At 47.2% G+C, this 23,436-nt stretch overlaps 1 protein-coding gene across 1 annotated transcript in view; it reads right to left on the bottom strand.

Moving 5' to 3' along the window:
* The window catches only part of tars1 (threonyl-tRNA synthetase 1), a 69,154-nt gene that overhangs the window by 31,334 nt on the left and 14,384 nt on the right, over positions 1–23,436 (bottom strand). The window contains exons 6-10 of the mRNA XM_082968762.1: positions 13,929–14,046; positions 8,285–8,349; positions 8,118–8,196; positions 6,428–6,574; positions 2,910–3,008 (exon numbers count right to left, since the gene is read on the bottom strand). Coding sequence (XP_082824888.1) covers positions 2,910–3,008; positions 6,428–6,574; positions 8,118–8,196; positions 8,285–8,349; positions 13,929–14,046 — 508 coding nt within the window. The remainder of the gene's footprint in view (positions 1–2,909; positions 3,009–6,427; positions 6,575–8,117; positions 8,197–8,284; positions 8,350–13,928; positions 14,047–23,436) is intronic.

Below are 23,436 nucleotides of genomic sequence, written 5' to 3'. Positions count from 1 at the left end.
GAAGGAATTGTCCGTAGAGCTCCGAGACAGGATTGTGTCGAGGCACAGATCTGGGGAAGGGTACCAAACAATATCTGCAGCATTGAAGGTCCCCAAGAACACAGTGGCCTCCATCATTCTTAAATGGAAGAAGTTTAGACCCGCCAAGACTCTTCCTAGAGCTGGCCGTCCGGCCAAACTGAGCGAGAAGGACCTTGGTCAGGGATGTGACCAAGAAATCGATGCTCATTCTCACAGAGCGCTAGAGTTCCTCTGTGGAGATAGGAGAAACTTCTAGAAGGACAACCATCTCTGCAGCACTCCACCAACCAGGCCTTTATGGTAGAGTGGCAGACGGAAGCCACTCCTCAGTAAAAGGCACATGACAGCCCGCTTGGAGTTTTTGCCAAAAAGCACCAAAAGGACTCTCAGACCATGAGAAACAAGATTCTCTGGTCTGATGAAACCAAGATTGAACTCTTTGACCTGAATGTCAAGCGTCACGTCTGCAGGAAACCTGGCACCATCCCTACAGTGAAGCATGGTGGTGGTGACAGCATCATGCTGTGGGGATGTTTTTCAGCGTCAGGTATTGGGAGACTAGTCAGGATCGAGGGAAAGATGAACAGAGCAAAGTACTGAGATCTTTGATGTAAACCTGCTCCAGAGATCCTCCAGAGCGCTCAGGACCTCAGACTGGGGTGAAGGTTCACCTCCCAACAGGACAACAACCCTAAGCACACAGCCAAGACAACGCAGGAGTGGCTTTGGGACAAGTCTCTGAATGTCCTTGAGTGGCCCAGCCAGAGCCCGGACTTGAACCCAATCTAACATCTCTGGAGAGACCTGAAAATAACTGTGCAGTGATGCTCCCCATCCAACCTGACAGAGCTTGAAAGGATCTGCAGAGAGGAATGGGAGAAACTCCCCAAATACAGGTATGCCAAGCTTGTAGCGTCATGCCCAAGAAGACTCAAGGCTGTAATCGCTGCCAAAAGTACCGAGTAAAGGGTCTGAATATTTATGTAAATGTGATATTTCTAAAAACGTGTTTTTGCTTAGTCATTGTGGGGTATTGAAGGGTCAACACTGCAAATATTGACTCTTTGCATCAACTTCATGTAATAGGCAATAAAAGCCTATGAAATGCTCATAAGTGTCAAAGGATTTTATTGACAATTACATGAAGTTGATGCTAAGAGTCAATATTTGCAGCGTTGACCCTTCTTTTTCAAGATCTCTGCAATCCGCCCTGGCATGCTGTTAATTAACTTCTGGGCCACATCCTGACTGATGGCAGCCCATTGTTGCATAATCAATGCTTGGAGTTTGTCAGAATTTGTGGGGTTTTGTTTGTCCACCCGCCTCTTGAGGGTTGACCACAAGTTCTCAATGGGATTAAGGTCTGGGGAGTTTCCTGGCCATGGACGCAAAATATCGATGTTTTGTTCTCCGAGCCACTTAGTTATCACTTTTGCCCTATGGCAAGGTGCTCCATCATGCTGGAAAAGGCATTGTTCGTCACCAAACTGTTCCTGGATGGTTGGGAGAAGTTGCTCTCGGGGGATGTGTTGGTACCATTCTTTATTCATGGCTGTGTTCTTAGGCAGATTGTGAGTGAGCCCACTCCCTTGGCTGAGAAGCAACCTCACACATGAATGGTCTCAGGATGCTTTACTGTTGGCATGACACAGGACTGATGGTAGCGCTCACCTTGTCTTCTCCGGACAAGCTTTTTTCCAGATGCCCCAAACAATCGGAAAGGAGATTCATCAGAGAAAATGACTTTACCTCAGTCCTCAGCAGTCCAATCTCTGTACCTTTTGCAGAATATCAGTCTGTCCCCAATGTTTTTCCTGGAGAGAAGTGGCTTCTTTGCTGCCCTTCTTGACACCAGGCCATCCTCCAAAAGTCTTTGCCTCACTGTGCATGCAGATGCACTCACACCTGTCTGTTGCCATTCCTGAGCAAGCTCTGTACTGGTGGTGCCCCGATCCCGCAGCTGAATCAACTTTAGGAGACGGTCCTGGTGCTTGCTGGACTTTCTTGGGCGCCCTGAAGCCTTCTTCACAACAATTGAACCGCTCTCCTTGAAGTTCTTGATGATCCGATAAATGGTTGATTTAGGTGCAATCTTACTGGCAGCAATATCCTTGCCTGTGAAGCCCTTTTTGTGCAAAGCAATGATGACGGCAGGTGTTTCCTTGTAGGTAGCCATGGTTGACAGAGGGAGAACAATGATTACAAGCACCACCCTCCTTTTGAAGCTTCCAGTCTGTTATTCAAACTCAATCAGCATGACAGAGTGATCTCCAGCCTTGTCCTCGTCAACACTCACACCTGTGTTAACGAGAGAATCACCGACATGATGTCAGCTGGTCCTTTTGTGGCAGAGCTGAAATGCAGTGGAAATGTTTTTTTTGGGGGGGGATTCAGTTCATTTGCATGGCAAAGAGGGACTTTGCAATTAATTGCAATTCATCTAATCACTCTTCATAACATTCTGGAGTATACACAAATTGCCATCATACAAACTGAGGCAGCAGACTTAGTGAAAATTAATAATTTGTGTCATTCTCAAAATATTTGGCCACGACTGTAGACAACCGCCATAGTGCTTGTCATTTCGGCACTGAACAGAGGATTTTTATTCATGTTCAGAAAGGGCCAGTGTAAATGAATAAGCGGCCGTATCTGGCCCGCGGGCCGCCAGTTTAATAGCCCTGGTCCAAATGTACTGTTACCGCCACCTGAAAGCCTCACAGTTCTTGATATGGGGGGGGGGGGGGGTAGGGATATACTGCACCGAACCTATAAGGATATAATTACAGTGCTCACTCTACAGAGAGACAGGGCAGGCTATCAGACATAGAACAGACAAGAGTTTACATTCGATAGGGGTTGTCTATCTTATGGCAATGACTACTCACCCTGATAAAGTCCACCAGACTGTTGTAGATGTAGGATCCTTTAGGCAGGAAGAAACAACTGCCTGGAGACAGATCATGGAAGAAGAATAGATCCTGTTCCTGTAGGAGGGAGAGAGAGAGAGCAGAGGAGAGGAGAGAGAGCAGGGGTAGAGGAGAGAGAGAGAGCAGGGGTAGAGGAGAGAGCAGAGGTAGAGGAGAGAGCAGAGGAGAGAGAGAGCAGAGGTAGAGGAGAGAGAGAGAGCAGGGGTAGAGGAGAGCAGAGGTAGAGGAGAGAGAGAGAGCAGAGGAGAGAGCAGAGGAGAGAGAGAGAGCAGAGGAGAGAGAGAGCAGAGAGAGAGAGAGAGAGCAGAGAGAGAGAGAGAGAGCAGAGAGAGAGAGAGCGAGCAGAGGAGAGAGAGAGAGCAGAGGAGAGAGAGAGAGCAGAGGAGAGAGCAGAGGAGAGAGCGAGAGCGAGAGCGAGAGCGAGAGCGAGAGCGAGAGAGAGAGCGAGAGAGAGAGCGAGAGAGCGAGAGAGAGAGAGCGATTGTATGATCAGTGTTACCCTACAGCAGATGTTAACCAGGAGGACATCTGATCAGTCCCCCTTAGCCCTCTAAAGACAGAGGACCCAGTAATGTCCTGCTGTTCTCTGACCATACTTCCACAATGTTGTTTGTAAAAACCTCGGTATAAATCACATTTGATTGATCGACTGTAGTGGAGCGGGTCGAGAGCTTCAAGCTCCTCAGTGTCCACATCACCAAGGACCTCCAAAACCCCTCAACGCAGTCGTGAAGAGGCCGGGGTAGAAAGTCATCGTAAATAAGAATTTGAATATAACTGACTTGCCTAGTTTAATAAAAGGTTAAATTGTCAAATGGTCAAAGGCTTGAGTCACCCAGACTGTTCTCTCTGCTACCACATGGCAAGCAGTACCGATGTAGCAAGTCTGGAACAAACAGGACCTTCAATAGCTTCTATCACCAAGCCTGCTAAATGGTTTGTTAAGTAATAAACCAAATAGCTACCCGGACTAGGTGCATTGACCCCTCTTTTCACCAACCCTTCACCAAACACTGTTGGTATTGTTTACCATCCATCCTGTAGTCCACCTCTACCCATCAAACGTTTAGACACCGACTCATTCAAAGCCTTTATTTTGTACTATTTTCTACATTGTAGAATAGTGGTGAAGACGTCACAACTATGAAATAACACGTATGGAATCATGTACGAACCAAAAAAAAAGAAAAAAAAAAGTGTTAAATCAAAATACGTAAGTAGCCACCTTTTGCCAAATAACCCTTGAATTAGTAGGTGCTGACTGGTACCGTGAGCACATAGAGCACCTACCTCCATTACCTGGTACCGTGAGTACATAGAGCACCTACCTCCTTTACCTGGTACCGTGAGCACATAGAGCACCTACCTCCTTTACCTGGTACATAGAGCACCTACCTCCTTTACCTGGCACATAGAGCACCTACCTCCTTTACCTGGTACCGTGAGCACATAGAGCACCTAACCCACTTTACCTGGTACATAGAGCATCTACCTCCATTACCTGGTACATAGAGCACCTACCCCACTTTACCTGGTACCGTGAGCACATAGAGCACCTACCTCCTTTACCTGGTACATAGAGCACCTACCTCCTTTACCTGGTACATAGAGCATCTACCTCCTTTACCTGGTACATAGAGCATCTACCTCCTTTACCTGGTACATAGAGCACCTACCCCACTTTACCTGGTACCGTGAGCACATAGAGCACCTACCTCCTTTACCTGGTACATAGAGCACCTACCCCACTTTACCTGGTACATACAGCACCTACCCCACTTTACCTGGTACATACAGCACCTACCTCCATTACCTGGTAACCCCCAGTGTACATAGCCATGTTACTACCTGGTAACCCCCAGTGTACATAGCCATGTTACTACCTGGTAACCCCCAGTGTACATAGCCATGTTACTACCTGGTAACCCCCAGTGTACATAGCCATGTTACTACCTGGTAACCCCCAGTGTACATAGCCATGTTACTACCTGGTAACCCCCAGTGTACATAGCCATGTTACTACCTGGTAACCCCCAGTGTACATAGCCATGTTACTACCTGGTAACCCCCAGTGTACATAGCCATGTTACTACCTGGTAACCCCCAGTGTACATAGCCATGTTACTACCTGGTAACCCCCAGTGTACATAGCCATGTTACTACCTGGTAACCCCCAGTGTACATAGCCATGTTACTACCTGGTAACCCCCAGTGTACATAGCCATGTTACTACCTGGTAACCCCCAGTGTACATAGCCATGTTACTACCTGGTAACCCCCAGTGTACATAGCCATGTTACTACCTGGTAACCCCCAGTGTACATAGCCATGTTACTACCTGGTAACCCCCAGTGTACATAGCCATGTTACTACCTGGTAACCCCCAGTGTACATAGCCATGTTACTACCTGGTAACCCCCAGTGTACATAGCCATGTTACTACCTGGTAACCCCCCAGTGTACATAGCCATGTTACTACCTGGTAACCCCCAGTGTACATAGCCATGTTACTACCTGGTAACCCCCAGTGTACATAGCCATGTTACTACCTGGTAACCCCCAGTGTACATAGCCATGTTACTACCTGGTAACCCCCAGTGTACATAGCCATGTTACTACCTGGTAACCCCCAGTGTACATAGCCATGTTACTACCTGGTAACCCCCAGTGTACATAGCCATGTTACTACCTGGTAACCCCCAGTGTACATAGCCATGTTACTACCTGGTAACCCCCAGTGTACATAGCCATGTTACTACCTGGTAACCCCCAGTGTACATAGCCATGTTACTACCTGGTAACCCCCAGTGTACATAGCCATGTTACTACCTGGTAACCCCCAGTGTACATAGCCATGTTACTACCTGGTAACCCCCAGTGTACATAGCCATGTTACTACCTGGTAACCCCCAGTGTACATAGCCATGTTACTACCTGGTAACCCCCAGTGTACATAGCCATGTTACTACCTGGTAACCCAGTGTATATAGCCATGTTATTGTTCCTCATTGTGTATTTATTCCTTGTGTTATCATCTTTATATTACATTATTCTCTCTACATTGTTGGGAAGGGCCTGTAAGTCAGCATTTCACTGTTAGTCTACACCTGTTGTTCATGAAGCATTTCACTGCTAGTCTACACCTGTTGTTAATGAAGCATTTCACTGCTAGTCTACACCTGTTGTTCATGAAGCATTTCACTGCTAGTCTACACCTGTTGTTCATGAAGCATTTCACTGCTAGTCTACACCTGTTGTTAATGAAGCATTTCACTGCTAGTCTACACCTGTTGTTCATGAAGCATTTCACTGCTAGTCTACACCTGTTGTTCATGAAGCATTTCACTGTCCGTCTACACCTGTCGTTCATGAAGCATTTCACTGTCTGTCTACACCTGTTGTTCATGAAGCATTTCACTGCTATTCTACACCTGTTGTTCATGAAGCATGTGAGTGATTGAATAACAGTCCCGTACCCGTCCCAGTTTGCGGTGGTCCCTGTTCTTGGCCTCTTCCTGGAAGCGTTCCCACTCCTTGAGCATCTTGGGATCAGGGAAGGAAATCCCGTAGATCCTCTGAAGAGTCTCCATGTCAGCCTTTCCTTCCCAGTAGGTAGAGGAGTTCTGGAGGTTAGAAACAGGAGGAGAGGGAGAGGAGCTCTGGAGGTTAGAAACAGGAGGAGAGAGGAGCTCTGGAGGTTAGAAACAGGAGGAGCTCTGGAGGTTAGAAACAGGAGGAGAGAGGAGGAGCTCTGGAGGTTAGAAACAGGAGGAGAGAGAGGAGCTCTGGAGGTTAGAAACAGGAGGAGCTCTGGAGGTTAGAAACAGGAGGAGCTCTGGAGGTTAGAAACAGGAGGAGAGAGGAGCTCTGGAGGTTAGAAACAGGAGGAGCTCTGGAGGTTAGAAACAGGAGGAGAGAGCTCAGAAACAGGAGGAGAGAGAGGAGCTCTGGAGGTTAGAAACAGGAGGAGAGAGGAGCTCTGGAGGTTAGAAACAGGAGGAGAGAGGAGCTCTGGAGGTTAGAAACAGGAGGAGAGAGGAGTTCTGGAGGTTAGAAACAGGAGGAGAGAGGAGCTCTGGAGGTTAGAAACAGGAGGAGAGGGAGGAGGTCTGGAGGTTAGAAACAGGAGGAGAGAGGAGCTCTGGAGGTTAGAAACAGGAGGAGAGAGGAGCTCTGGAGGTTAGAAACAGGAGGAGGTCTGGAGGTTAGAAACAGGAGGAGAGGGAGGAGGTCTGGAGGTTAGAAACAGGAGGAGAGAGGAGCTCTGGAGGTTAGAAACAGGAGGAGAGAGGAGCTCTGGAGGTTAGAAACAGGAGGAGGTCTGGAGGTTAGAAACAGGAGGAGAGGGAGGAGGTCTGGAGGTTAGAAACAGGAGGAGAGAGGAGCTCTGGAGGTTAGAAACAGGAGGAGAGAGGAGCTCTGGAGGTTAGAAACAGGAGGAGAGAGAGGAGCTCTGGAGGTTAGAAACAGGAGGAGAGAGGAGTTCTGGAGGTTAGAAACAGGAGGAGAGAGAGGAGCTCTGGAGGTTAGAAACAGGAGGAGAGAGGAGCATACTGGGAGTGGAATCTTCTTCAGCTCTCTCATAACTGGGAAAAGAGCTAGTTCAGGGTATTGTAAAAAGGGATATGATGTTTGTACGAGACAACTTCAAGATAGAATAGTTGAATCCTGAATAATAACGGGACGTTGGGAGTGTAAACGTGGTCAAGGAAACAGAGTGGAAGGACATTTAAAACTGGGACGACTTCAGAGAATTAAAATAGAGATCCTTCAGAAGTAAATACGAGCATCAAAACCGAGCGGAGACAAACCCCCCCCAGAAAACCGAGCGGCGACAAAACCCCCAGAAAACAGAGCGGAGACAAAACCCCAGAAAACAGAGCGGAGACAAAACCCCAGAAAACAGAGCGGCGACAAACCCCCCAGAAAACCGAGCGGCGACAAAACCCCCCCAGAAAACAGAGCGGCGACAAACCCCCCAGAAAACCGAGCGGCGACAAAACCCCCCCAGAAAACCGAGCGGCGACAAAACCCCCCCCAGACAACAGAGCTGCGACAAACCCCCCAGAAAACAGAGCGGCGACAAACCCCCCAGAAAACAGAGCGGCGACAAACCCCCCAGAAAACAGAGCGGCGACAAAACCAGAAGTGTGAGTGAGGCTTTACCTTGTGGATCTTCAGGGCCTTGATCTTTCCAGTGTGTCGGACATGGGGTCCTCGGCACAGGTCAATCAGCGGACCACACCTAGTCAGCACAGACAGGATAAATACACAGGGATCCTGGATCGGCCCAAACACCCATTCCATAACGACCGGGTCGGGATGCAACTCACCTGTACACTGTAGTGGTTGGAGTGGTCACCTTCTCATTCAGGATCCGGCACTTAAATTTGTTGTACTGCAGAGAGAGAGAGATGTTCAGATCAGTAGTGGAACAGCAGAAATAAATCACACCAGACAGACAGGAACACAGACAGACAGAGAGAGAGAGACACACCAGACAGGAACACACAGAGACAGAGAGAGACAGAGAGAGACAGAGAGAGACAGAGAGAGACAGAGAGAGACAGAGAGACAGAGAGAGAGAGAGAGACCAGACAGAGAGAGACCAGACAGAGAGAGACCAGACAGAGAGAGACCAGACAGAGAGAGACCAGACAGAGAGAGACCAGACAGAGAGAGACCAGACAGAGAGAGACCAGACAGAGAGAGACCAGACAGAGAGAGACCAGACAGAGAGAGACCAGACAGAGAGAGACCAGACAGAGAGAGACCAGACAGAGAGAGACCAGACAGAGAGAGACCAGACAGAGAGAGACCAGACAGAGAGAGACCAGACAGAGAGAGACCAGACAGAGAGAGACCAGACAGAGAGAGACCAGACAGAGAGAGACCAGACAGAGAGAGACCAGACAGAGAGAGACCAGACAGGAACAGAGAGAGAGAGAGAGACCAGACAGGAACAGAGAGAGAGAGAGAGACCAGACAGGAACAGAGAGAGAGAGAGAGACCAGACAGGAACAGAGAGAGAGAGAGACCAGACAGGAACAGAGAGAGAGAGAGACCAGACAGGAACAGAGAGAGAGAGAGACCAGACAGGAACAGAGAGAGAGAGAGACCAGACAGGAACAGAGAGAGAGAGAGAGAGAGAGAGAGAGAGAGAGAGAGAGAGAGAGAGAGAGAGAGAGAGAGAGAGAGAGAGAGCAGACAGGAACAGAGAGAGACAGAGAGACAGAGAGACAGAGAGACAGAGAGAGACCAGACAGGAACACAGAGAGACAGAGAGACAGAGAGAGAGACAGAGAGACAGAGAGAGAGACAGAGAGAGAGACAGAGAGAGAGACAGAGAGAGAGACAGAGAGAGAGACAGAGAGAGAGACAGAGAGAGAGACAGAGAGACAGAGAGACAGAGAGACGAGAGAGAGAGAGACAGAGAGAGAGAGAGAGAGAGAGAAGTAATGATGGTAGTTGTAGTAGTACTGATGTAAAGGTTAGGATGACAGTTTCTTATTCCATGTTTAGCATACTTATATTTCTACCATTTCATTTTTATTTAAAAAAAATATATTATTTACTACCATTTTATATTATTATACTTCATTTTATTACAAGGTATATTATATAAATTGTTGCTTCAGCAATATTGATAATGTTTTTCATGCCAATAAAGCAGCTTGCATTTCAATTTGAGAAAGAAAGATTTTCAAATTACATTTACACTGGATTCTCCAATTACATTGAATGAACTACAGGACAAAATACAAACCCTCCAACCCAAAAAGGCCTGTGGTGTTGATGGTATCCTCAATGAAATGATCAAATATACAGACAACAAATTCCTATTGGCTATACTAAAACTCTTTAGGGATAGGGGGCAGCAAACTGCCTGTTACTCAGGTCCAGAAGCCAGAATATGCATATAATTAGTAGATTTGGATAGAAAACACTCTAAAGTTTCCAAAACTGTCAAAATAATGTCTGTGAGTATAACAGAACTCATACGGCAGGCGAAAACCTGAGGAAGAATTCCCACTTCCTGGTTGGATTTGAGGTTTGTAGTTCAAGTGAATGCCTATCAAATATCCATTGTCTGTGGGGTCAGATTGCACTTCCTAAGGCTTCCACTAGATGTCAACAGTCTTTAGAAGTTGTTTCAGGCTTCTATTGTGAAAGGGGAGCGAATAAGAGCACTCTAAGCAGATGGCCCAGGTGAAAGCCTTTAGTTTAGTCACGCGCGTGGCCGTGAGCGCAAGCTCCATTCCTTTTCCTTTCTAATGAAAACATTATTGTCCGGTTGAAACATTATTGAATATTTATGATAAAAACACCCTAAGGATTGATTAGAAACATCGTTTGACATGTTTCTACGAACTCAAATGGAACTTTTTTGACTTTTTGTCTAGACTTTGTGCCCGCGCTTTGTGCATTTGGATTACTGGACTAAACGCGCAAACAAAAAGGAGGTATTTGGACATAAAGATGAACTCAAACAAAACAAACATTTATTTTCTAACATGGAGACCTGGGAGTGCCATCAGATGAAGATCAAAGGTTAGGGATTCATTTTAATGCCATTTGACTTTTGTGAGTCCTCTCCTTGGTGGGAAAATGTCTGTATGGTTCTCTGTGGCTAGGCGCTGACCTAACATAATCACATGGTGTGCTTTCACCGTAAATCCTTTTTGAAATCGGACACTGTGGTTGGCTTAGACAGAGAGAGTTTATCTTTAAAATGGTGTATAATACCTGTATGTTTGAGGAATTTTAATTATGGAGATTTCTGTTGTTTGAATTTGGCGCCCTGCAATTTCACTGGCTGTAGGCCAGGCGTTCCGCTAGCAGAACCCCCTTCACAGAAAGGTTAAAACTCGTTTTCAACCACTCCACAAATGTATTGTGAACAAACTATAGTTTTGGAAAGTCGGTTAGGACATCTACTTTGTGCATGACACAAGTACATTTCCAACAATTGTTTACAGACAGATTATTTCTCTTATCATTCACTGACGGCAATAGTGACCGTGGGATATGCGTCAACAGCAACATTGGGAAAATCCTCTGCATTATCCTTAACAGCAGACTCGTACATTTCCTCAGTGAAAACAATGTACTGAGCAAATGTCAAATTGGCTTTTACCAAATTACCGTACGACAGACCACGTATTCACCCTGCGCACCCTAATTGACAAACAAACAAAACAAAAACAAGGGCAAAGTCTTCTCATGCTTTGTTGATTTCAAAAAAGCTTTTGACTCAATTTGGCCTGAGGGTCTGAGGGTCTGCTATACAAAGTGGTGTTGGGGGGAAAACCTATGGCATAAAATTAATTTACACAAACAACAAGTGCACGGTTAAAATTGCCAACAAAAATTATATTTCCACAGGGCCGTGGGGTGAGACAAGGATGCAGCTTAAGCCCCACCCTCTTCAACATTCATACATACATACGAATTCGCAAGGGCACTAGAACCATCTTCAGCGTCTGGCTAAAAATACTTGAATCGGTTATATAACTCATTGCCCTTTATGGTTGTGAGGTCTGGGGTCCGCTCACCAACCAAGAATTCACCAAATGGGACCTACACCAAATTGAGACTAAGCTGAATTCTGCAAAAATATCCTCCGTGTACAACGTAAAACACCAAATAATGCAGAGCAGAATTAGGCCGATACTCGCTAATTATCAAAATACAGAAAAGAGCCGTTAACCTCTTACGACACCAATCGCATAGGGGGCAGTATTTTCACTTTCGGATGAAATACGTGCCCATATTAAACTGCCTCCTACTCAAACTCAGAAGCTAGGATATGCATATTATTAGTAGATTTGGATAGAAAACACTGAAGTTTTTAAAAATGTTTGAATGATGTCTGAGTATAACAGAACTCATATGGCAGGAAAAAACCTGAGAAGAATCCTACCAGGAAGTGGAAATCTGATGCGTGGAATCTTTCCAAGTCATTGCCCATCTGACACACAGTGACTAAGGATTCATTTAGCACTTCCTAAGGCTTCCACTAGATGTCAACAGTCTTTAGAACCTTGTTTCAGCCTTTTGCAGTGAACAGAGAGCGAACAAGAAGGCTGGGAAGTTGTCGACTCAGGGAAGGACATCAGTGCATTGGCGCGCATTCACATGAGGTAGCTGTGTTCCATAACGTTTTTCTTGACATTGGAATCGTCCGGTTGGAATATTATTGAAGTTTGACGTTAAAAAGGCCCTAAAGATTGATGCTTTATAACGTTTGACATGTTTGAACGAACATAAATAGAACTTTGGACTTTTCGTCGTGACATTTTCCGCGCGCTTCCTACACTTGGAGTAGCTGACTGAACGCGCAAACAACAAAGAGCTATTTGGACATAAATTATGGACTTTATCAAACAAAACAACATTTATTGTGGACCTGGGATTCCTGGAAGTGCCTTCTGATGAAGATCAAAGGTAAGTGAATATTTCTAATGCTATTTATGATTTTAGATGACTCCAAAATGGCGGGTATCTGTATTGCCTGGTGTATTTTTCTGAGCGCCGTACTCAGATTATTGCAAAGTGTGCTTTCCCCGTGAAGCTTTTTTGAAATCTGTCACAGCGGTTGCATTAAGGAGATGTTTATCTAAAATTCTTTGAATAACAGTTTAATATTTTATCAACGTTTATGATGAGTATTTTTGTAAATTGTTGTGCTGATTCACCGGCAGTATTGGAGGGAAAATATTTTCTGAACGTCACGCGCCAATGTAAAAATGCCGTTTTTGGATACAAATATTAACTTTATCGAACAAAAAAATGCATGTATTGTGTATCATGATGTCCTAGGAGTGTCATCTGATGAAGATCGTCAAAGGTGTGTGCTGCATTTGCTTTCGCTGTAAAGCCTTTTTGAAAATCGGACAACGTGGTTCGATTCAGGAGAAGTGTATCTTTAAAATAGTGTAAAATAGTCGTATGTTTGAGAAATTGAAATTATTAGATTTGTGGTTTTGAATTTGGCGCGCTGATTTTTCACTGGCTATTGTCAAACTCAATCCCGGTGTCGTATAAAGTTAAATTCTACAACAAAGCCATCACCTACAGAGAGATGAACCTGGAGAAGAGTCCCCTAAGCAAGCTGGTCCTGGGGCTCTGTTCACAAACACAAACAGACCCCACAGAGCCCCAGGACAGCAACACAATTAGACCCCACAGAGCCCCAGGACAGCAACACAAACAGACCCCACAGAGCCCCAGGACAGCAACACAATTAGACCCAACCAAATCATGAGAAAACAAAAAGATAATACTTTCCAATGTGTCAAGTAATTAACAAAAAAACAGAGCAAACTAGAATGCTATTTGTCCCTAAACAGAGAGGACACAGTGGCAGAATACCTGACCCCTGTGACTGACCCAAACTTAAGGAAAGCTTTGACTATGTACAGACTCAGTGAGCATAGCCTTGCTATTGAGAAAGGTCGCCGTAGGCAGACCTGGCTCTCAAGAGAAGACAGGCTATGTGCAACACTACCCACAAAATGAGGTGGAAACTGAGCTGCACTTCCTAACCTCCTGCCAAATGTATGACCATATTAGAGAGACATATTTCCCTCGGATTACACAGATACCCAAAGAATTTGAAAACAAACCCAATTTTGATAAACTCCCATATCTACTGGGTGAAATACCACAGTGCTCCATCACAGCAGCAGATTTGTGACCTGTTGCCACAAGAAAAGGTCAACCAGTGAAGAACAAACACCATTGTAAATACAACCCATATTTATGTTTATTCATTTTCCCTTTTGTACTTTAACTATCTGCACATATGACATTTGAAATGTCTTCATTCTTTGTAACTTTTGTGAGTGTAATGTTAACTTTTAAAATTATATTGTTTATTTTCTAGTTCACTGGCTTGGGCAATGTAAACATGTTTCCCAATAAAGCCCCTTAAGTGTGAGTGTGAGTGTGAGAGTGAGAGAGAGTGAGATCTACCTTGAACATCTCCAGGAGAGTCTCCTTCTTGATCTCCAGCCTCTCGAAGGGCTGCTTCTCCTTGATGATCTTCTTACACAAGTTCTCCAAGCAGGGGAAGTCATTACTGGACACTCCCCTGGAAAAGGGGAAGAAGAGGAGGCAGAGGAAGAGACTGAGTGAGTAATGGGAGTGAAGAAATGGAGTGCTGGCTGGAACAGAGAGAACTAGTGGTAGACTTGGGGACTTTTGTCCCACAAACCTCCAGGTGCCCCAACTTGTTGTCTTGTAAAACGGAGTTCGTTAATGGGACTGTGTCTGAAAGAGTTTCTAATAAAAGGTCAAAATCAATTAAATAACTTCCTCCATAATTACCAAAATGGTGCCTGGCCTACCAGTTCCTGTCTAAACCAGCCTCTCTATACCATTACCACATGATTCATCTCCCCAGACCGGTGATTCATTAAAATCAGCCTCTCTATACCATTACCAAACGATTCATTAAAACCAGCCTCTCTATACCATTACCAAACGATTCATCTCCCCAGACCGGTGATTCATTAAAACCAGCCTCTCTATACCATTACCAAACGATTCATCTCCCCAGACCGGTGATTCATTAAAACCAGCCTCTCTATACCATTACCAAACGATTCATCTCCCCAGACCGGTGATTCATTAAAACCAGCCTCTCTATACCATTACCAAACGATTCATCTCCCCACACTGGTGATTCATTAAAACCAGCCTCTCTATACCATTACCAAACGATTCATTAAAACCAGCCTCTCTATACCATTACCAAACGATTCATCTCCCCACACTGGTGATTCATTAAAACCAGCCTCGTCGGGTGTTCTGTCTTGTCCCAAAGTACTCTGCTATCTATCGAGAGAACAGGGTGCCATTTGGGACACACATTAGTCTGTGTGGCAGAGAAGGTGACAAATACCAGCTTGGTTCAAACTGAAGTCAAATGGATATTATTTAAAGGTAAGAAATATTCAACTCTGAAATGGTCTTTGAATGCAGAGCGCTGCCTGGCAGACAGAGTTTGGAATTGAACTGGATTTAGTCATTAATGTCACAGTAATATTATATAATCATCTCCGTGGTGACAGTCTGGAAAGACAACCTATGAGACTGGAGACAACTGATGCCACGGCAACCTGGGTCCCACGGCAACCTGGGTCCGCCGGGGTCCCACGGCAACCTGGGTCCATCAAATTAAACTTTGTCACATGCGCCGAATACAACAGGTGTAGATCTTACAGTGAAATGCTTACTTACAAGCCCTTAACCAACAATGCAGTTTCAGAAATAGAGAAAATATGTAATAAATACACTAAAGTAATACAATTTTTTTTAAATCAATGTAAATAGTCCTTACTTACAAGCCCTTAACCAACAATGCAGTTAAGAAAATACATTAAAAAGTAAGAGACAATAACAATTAATTAAAGAGTCGCAGTAAATAACAATAGCAGGGCTATATACAGGGGGTACCGGTACAGAGTCAATGTGGAGGCTATATACAGGGGGTACCGGTACAGAGTCAATGTGGAGGCTATATACAGGGGGTACCGGTACAGAGTCAATGTGGAGGCTATATACAGGGGGTACCGGTACAGAGTCAATGTGGAGGCTATATACAGGGGGTACCGGTACAGAGTCAATGTGGAGGCTATATACAGGGGGTACCGGTACAGAGTCAATGTGGAGGCTATATACAGGGGGTACCGGTACAGAGTCAATGTGGAGGCTATATACAGGGGGTACCGGTACAGAGTCAATGTGGAGGCTATATACAGGGGGTACCGGTACAGAGTCAATGTGGAGGCTATATACAGGGTGTTACGGTACAGAGTCAATGTGGAGGATATATACAGGGGGTACCGGTACAGAGTCAATGTGGAGGCTATATACAGGGGGTACCAGTACAGAGTCAATGTGGAGGCTATATACAGGGGGTACCGGTACAGAGTCAATGTGGAGGCTATATACAGGGGGTACCGGTACAGAGTCAATGTGGAGGCTATATACAGGGTGTTACGGTACAGAGTCAATGTGGAGGATATATACAGGGGGTACCGGTACAGAGTCAATGTGGAGGCTATATACAGGGGGTACCAGTACAGAGTCAATGTGGAGGCTATATACAGGGGTACCGGTACAGAGTCAATGTGGAGGCTATATACAGGGGGGTACCGGTACAGAGTCAATGTGGAGGCTATATACAGGGGGTACCGGTACAGAGTCAATGTGGAGGCTATATACAGGGGGTACCGGTACAGAGTCAATGTGGAGGCTATATACAGGGGGGTACCGGTCCAGAGTCAATGTGGAGGCTATATACAGGGGGTACCGGTACAGAGTCAATGTGGAGGCTATATACAGGGGGTACCGGTACAGAGTCAATGTGGAGGCTATATACAGGGGGTACCGGTACAGAGTCAATGTGGAGGCTATATACAGGGGGGTACCGGTACAGAGTCAATGTGGAGACTATATACAGGGGATACCGGTACAGAGTCAATGTGGAGGCTATATACAGGGGGTACCGGTACAGAGTCAATGTGGAGGCTATATACAGGGGGTACCGGTACAGAGTCAATGTGGAGGCTATATACAGGGTATTACGGTACAGAGTCAATGTGGAGGCTATATACAGGGGGTACCGGTACAGAGTCAATGTGGAGGCTATATACAGGGGGTACAGGTACAGAGTCAATGTGGAGGCTATATACAGGGGCTACCGGTACAGAGTCAATGTGGAGGCTATATACAGGGGGTACCGGTACAGAGTCAATGTGGAGGCTATATACAGGGGGTACCGGTACAGAGTCAATGTGGAGGATATATACAGGGGGTACCGGTACAGAGTCAATGTGGAGGCTATATACAGGGGGCTACCGGTACAGAGTCAATGTGGAGGCTATATACAGGGGGTACCGGTACAGAGTCAATGTGGAGGCTATATACAGGGGGTACCGGTACAGAGTCAATGTGGAGGCTATATACAGGGGGTACCGGTACAGAGTCAATGTGGAGGCTATATACAGGGGGTACCGGTACAGAGTCAATGTGGAGGCTATATACAGGGGGTACCGGTACAGAGTCAATGTGGAGGCTATATACAGGGGGTACCGGTACAGAGTCAATGTGGAGGCTATATACAGGGGGGTACCGGTACAGAGTCAATGTGGAGACTATATACAGGGGATACCGGTACAGAGTCAATGTGGAGGCTATATACAGGGGGTACCGGTACAGAGTCAATGTGGAGGCTATATACAGGGGGGTACCGGTACAGAGTCAATGTGGAGGCTATATACAGGGTATTACGGTACAGAGTCAATGTGGAGGCTATATACAGGGGGTACCGGTACAGAGTCAATGTGGAGGCTATATACAGGGGGTACAGGTACAGAGTCAATGTGGAGGCTATATACAGGGGCTACCGGTACAGAGTCAATGTGGAGGCTATATACAGGGGGTACCGGTACAGAGTCAATGTGGAGGCTATATACAGGGGGTACCGGTACAGAGTCAATGTGGAGGATATATACAGGGGGTACCGGTACAGAGTCAATGTGGAGGCTATATACAGGGGGCTACCGGTACAGAGTCAATGTGGAGGCTATATACAGGGGGTACCGGTACAGAGTCAATGTGGAGGCTATATACAGGGGGTACCGGTACAGAGTCAATGTGGAGGCTATATACAGGGGGTACCGGTACAGAGTCAATGTGGAGGCTATATACAGGGGGTACCGGTACAGAGTCAATGTGGAGGCTATATACAGGGGGTACCGGTACAGAGTCAATGTGGAGGCTATATACAGGGGGTACCGGTACAGAGTCAATGTGGAGGCTATATACAGGGGGTACCGGTACAGAGTCAATGTGGAGGCTATATACAGGGGGTACCGGTACAGAGTCAATGTGGAGGCTATATACAGGGGGTACCGGTACAGAGTCAATGTGGAGGCTATATACAGGGGGTACCGGTACAGAGTCAATGTGGAGGCTATATACAGGGGGTACCGGTACAGAGTCAATGTGGAGGCTATATACAGGGGGTACCGGTACAGAGTCAATGTGGAGGCTATATACAGGGGGTACCGGTACAGAGTCAATGTGGAGGCTATATACAGGGGGTACCGGTACAGAGTCAATGTGGAGGCTATATACAGGGGGTACCGGTACAGAGTCAATGTGGAGGCTATATACAGGGGGTACCGGTACAGAGTCAATGTGGAGGCTATATACAGGGGGTACCGGTACAGAGTCAATGTGGAGGCTATATACAGGGGGTACCGGTACAGAGTCAATGTGGAGGCTATATACAGGGGGTACCGGTACAGAGTCAATGTGGAGGCTATATACAGGGGGTACCGGTACAGAGTCAATGTGGAGGCTATATACAGGGGGTACCGGTACAGAGTCAATGTGGAGGCTATATACAGGGGGTACCGGTACAGAGTCAATGTGGAGGCTATATACAGGGGGTACCGGTACAGAGTCAATGTGGAGGCTATATACAGGGGGTACCGGTACAGAGTCAATGTGGAGGCTATATACAGGGGGTACCGGTACAGAGTCAATGTGGAGGCTATATACAGGGGGTACCGGTACAGAGTCAATGTGGAGGCTATATACAGGGGGTACCGGTACAGAGTCAATGTGGAGGCTATATACAGGGGGTACTGGTACAGAGTCAATGTGGAGGCTATATACAGGGGGTACCGGTACAGAGTCAATGTGGAGGCTATATACAGGGGGTACCGGTACAGAGTCAATGTGGAGGCTATATACAGGGGGTACCGGTACAGAGTCAATGTGGAGGCTATATACAGGGGGTACCGGTACAGAGTCAATGTGGAGGCTATATACAGGGGGTACCGGTACAGAGTCAATGTGGAGGCTATATACAGGGGGTACCGGTACAGAGTCAATGTGGAGGCTATATACAGGGGGTACCGGTACAGAGTCAATGTGGAGGCTATATACAGGGGGTACCGGTACAGAGTCAATGTGGAGGCTATATACAGGGGGTACCGGTACAGAGTCAATGTGGAGGCTATATACAGGGGGTACCGGTACAGAGTCAATGTGGAGGCTATATACAGGGGGTACCGGTACAGAGTCAATGTGGAGGCTATATACAGGGGGTACCGGTACAGAGTCAATGTGGAGGCTATATACAGGGGGTACCGGTACAGAGTCAATGTGGAGGCTATATACAGGGGGTACCGGTACAGAGTCAATGTGGAGGCTATATACAGGGGGTACCGGTACAGAGTCAATGTGGAGGCTATATACAGGGGGTACCGGTACAGAGTCAATGTGGAGGCTATATACAGGGGGTACCGGTACAGAGTCAATGTGGAGGCTATATACAGGGGGTACCGGTACAGAGTCAATGTGGAGGCTATATACAGGGGGTACCGGTACAGAGTCAATGTGGAGGCTATATACAGGGGGTACCGGTACAGAGTCAATGTGGAGGCTATATACAGGGGGTACCGGTACAGAGTCAATGTGGAGGCTATATACAGGGGGTACCGGTACAGAGTCAATGTGGAGGCTATATACAGGGGGTACCGGTACAGAGTCAATGTGGAGGCTATATACAGGGGGTACCGGTACAGAGTCAATGTGGAGGCTATATACAGGGGGTACCGGTACAGAGTCAATGTGGAGGCTATATACAGGGGGTACCGGTACAGAGTCAATGTGGAGGCTGTATACAGGGGGTACCGGTACAGAGTCAATGTGGAGGCTGTATACAGGGGGTACCGGTACAGAGTCAATGTGGAGGCTATATACAGGGGGTACCGGTACAGAGTCAATGTGGAGGCTATATACAGGGGGTACCGGTACAGAGTCAATGTGGAGGCTATATACAGGGGGTACCGGTACAGAGTCAATGTGGAGGCTATATACAGGGGGTACCGGTACAGAGTCAATGTGGAGGCTATATACAGGGGGTACCGGTACAGAGTCAATGTGGAGGCTATATACAGGGGGTACCGGTACAGAGTCAATGTGGAGGCTATATACAGGGTATTACCGGTACAGAGTCAATGTGGAGGCTATATACAGGGGGTACCGGTACAGAGTCAATGTGGAGGCTATATACAGGGGGTACCGGTACAGAGTCAATGTGGAGGCTATATACAGGGGGTACCGGTACAGAGTCAATGTGGAGGCTATATACAGGGGGTACCGGTACAGAGTCAATGTGGAGGCTATATACAGGGGGGTACCGGTACAGAGTCAATGTGGAGGCTATATACAGGGGGTACCGGTACAGAGTCAATGTGGAGGCTATATGCAGGGGGTACCGGTACAGAGTCAATGTGGAGGCTATATACAGGGGGTACCGGTACAGAGTCAATGTGGAGGCTATATACAGGGGGGTACCGGTACTGAGTCAATGTGGAGGTTATATACAGGGGGTACCGGTACAGAGTCAATGTGGAGGCTATATACAGGGGGTACCGGTACAGAGTCAATGTGGAGGCTATATACAGGGGGTACCGGTACAGAGACAATGTGGAGGCTATATACAGGGGGTACCGGTACAGAGTCAATGTGGAGGCTATATACAGGGGGTACCGGTACAGAGTCAATGTGGAGGCTATATACAGGGGGTACCGGTACAGAGTCAATGTGGAGGCTATATACAGGGGGTACCGGTACAGAGTCAATGTGGAGGCTATATACAGGGGGTACCGGTACAGAGTCAATGTGGAGGCTATATACAGGGTATTACGGTACAGAGTCAATGTGGAGGCTATATACAGGGGGTACCGGTACAGAGTCAATGTGGAGGCTATATACAGGGGGTACCGGTACAGAGTCAATGTGGAGGCTATATACAGGGGGTACCGGTACAGAGTCAATGTGGAGGCTATATACAGGGGGTACCGGTACAGAGTCAATGTGGAGGCTATATACAGGGGGTACCGGTACAGAGTCAATGTGGAGGCTATATACAGGGGGTACCGGTACAGAGTCAATGTGGAGGCTATATACAGGGGGTACCGGTACAGAGTCAATGTGGAGGCTATATACAGGGGGTACCGGTACAGAGTCAATGTGGAGGCTATATACAGGGGGTACCGGTACAGAGTCAATGTGGAGGCTATATACAGGGGGTACCGGTACAGAGTCAATGTGGAGGCTATATACAGGGGGTACCGGTACAGAGTCAATGTGGAGGCTATATACAGGGGGGTACCGGTACAGAGTCAATGTGGAGGCTATATACAGGGGGTACCGGTACAGAGTCAATGTGGAGGCTATATACAGGGTGGTACGGTACAGAGTCAATGTGGAGGCTATATACAGGGGGTACCGGTACAGAGTCAATGTGGAGGCTATATACAGGGGGTACCGGTACAGAGTCAATGTGGAGGCTATATACAGGGGGCACCGGTACAGAGTCAATGTGGAGGCTATATACAGGGGGTACCGGTACAGAGTCAATGTGGAGGCTATATACAGGGGGCACCGGTACAGAGTCAATGTGGAGGCTATATACAGGGGGTACCGGTACAGAGTCAATGTGGAGGCTATATACAGGGGGTACCGGTACAGAGTCAATGTGGAGGCTATATACAGGGGGTACCGGTACAGAGTCAATGTGGAGGCTATATACAGGGGGTACCGGTACAGAGTCAATGTGGAGGCTATATACAGGGGGTACCGGTACAGAGTCAATGTGGAGGCTATATACAGGGGGTACCGGTACAGAGTCAATGTGGAGGCTATATACAGGGGGTACCGGTACAGAGTCAATGTGGAGGCTATATACAGGGGGTACCGGTACAGAGTCAATGTGGAGGCTATATACAGGGGTACCGGTACAGAGTCAATGTGGAGGCTATATACAGGGGGTACCGGTACAGAGTCGATGTGGAGGCTATATACAGGGGGTACCGGTACAGAGTCAATGTGGAGGCTATATACAGGGGGTACCGGTACAGAGTCAATGTGGAGGCTATATACAGGGGGTACCGGTACAGAGTCAATGTGGAGGCTATATACAGGGGGTACCGGTACAGAGTCAATGTGGAGGCTATATACAGGGGGTACCGGTACAGAGTCAATGTGGAGGCTATATACAGGGGGTACCGGTACAGAGTCAATGTGGAGGCTATATACAGGGGGTACCGGTACAGAGTCAATGTGGAGGCTATATACAGGGGGTACCGGTACAGAGTCAATGTGGAGGCTATATACAGGGGGTACCGGTACAGAGTCAATGTGGAGGCTATATACAGGGGGTACCGGTACAGAGTCAATGTGGAGGCTGTATACAGGGGGTACCGGTACAGAGTCAATGTGGAGGCTGTATACAGGGTGTTACGGTACAGAGTCAATGTGGAGGCTGTATACAGGGGGTACCGGTACAGAGTCAATGTGGAGGCTATATACAGGGGGTACCGGTACAGAGTCAATGTGGAGGCTATATACAGGGGGTACCGGTACAGAGTCAATGTGGAGGCTATATACAGGGGGTACCGGTACAGAGTCAATGTGGAGGCTATATACAGGGGGTACCGGTACAGAGTCAATGTGGAGGCTATATACAGGGGGTACCGGTACAGAGTCAATGTGGAGGCTATATACAGGGGGTACCGGTACAGAGTCAATGTGGAGGCTATATACAGGGTATTACGGTACAGAGTCAATGTGGAGGCTATATACAGGGGGTACCGGTACAGAGTCAATGTGGAGGCTATATACAGGGGGTACCGGTACAGAGTCAATGTGGAGGCTATATACAGGGGGTACCGGTACAGAGTCAATGTGGAGGCTATATACAGGGGGTACCGGTACAGAGTCAATGTGGAGGCTATATACAGGGGGTACCGGTACAGAGTCAATGTGGAGGCTGTATACAGGGGGTACCGGTACAGAGTCAATGTGGAGGCTGTATACAGGGGGTACCGGTACAGAGTCAATGTGGAGGCTGTATACAGGGTGTTACGGTACAGAGTCAATGTGGAGGCTGTATACAGGGGGTACCGGTACAGAGTCAATGTGGAGGCTGTATACAGGGGGTACCGGTACAGAGTCAATGTGGAGGCTATATACAGGGGGTACCGGTACAGAGTCAATGTGGAGGCTATATACAGGGGGTACCGGTACAGAGTCAATGTGGAGGCTATATACAGGGGGTACCGGTACAGAGTCAATGTGGAGGCTATATACAGGGGGTACCGGTACAGAGTCAATGTGGAGGCTATATACAGGGGGTACAGGTACAGAGTCAATGTGGAGGCTATATACAGGGGGTACCGGTACAGAGTCAATGTGGAGGCTATATACAGGGGGTACCGGTACAGAGTCAATGTGGAGGCTATATACAGGGGGTACCGGTACAGAGTCAATGTGGAGGCTATATACAGGGGGTACCGGTACAGAGTCAATGTGGAGGCTATATACAGGGGGTACCGGTACAGAGTCAATGTGGAGGCTATATACAGGGGGTACCGGTACAGAGTCAATGTGG

Source organism: Salmo salar, chromosome 24 (genome assembly GCF_965601325.2).
Source record: "Salmo salar chromosome 24, fSalSal1, whole genome shotgun sequence".
NCBI classification, from domain to species: domain Eukaryota; kingdom Metazoa; phylum Chordata; class Actinopteri; order Salmoniformes; family Salmonidae; genus Salmo; species Salmo salar.
Note: the sequence above shows the minus strand (reverse complement) of the source record. Positions and strands in the feature narration are given on the sequence as shown.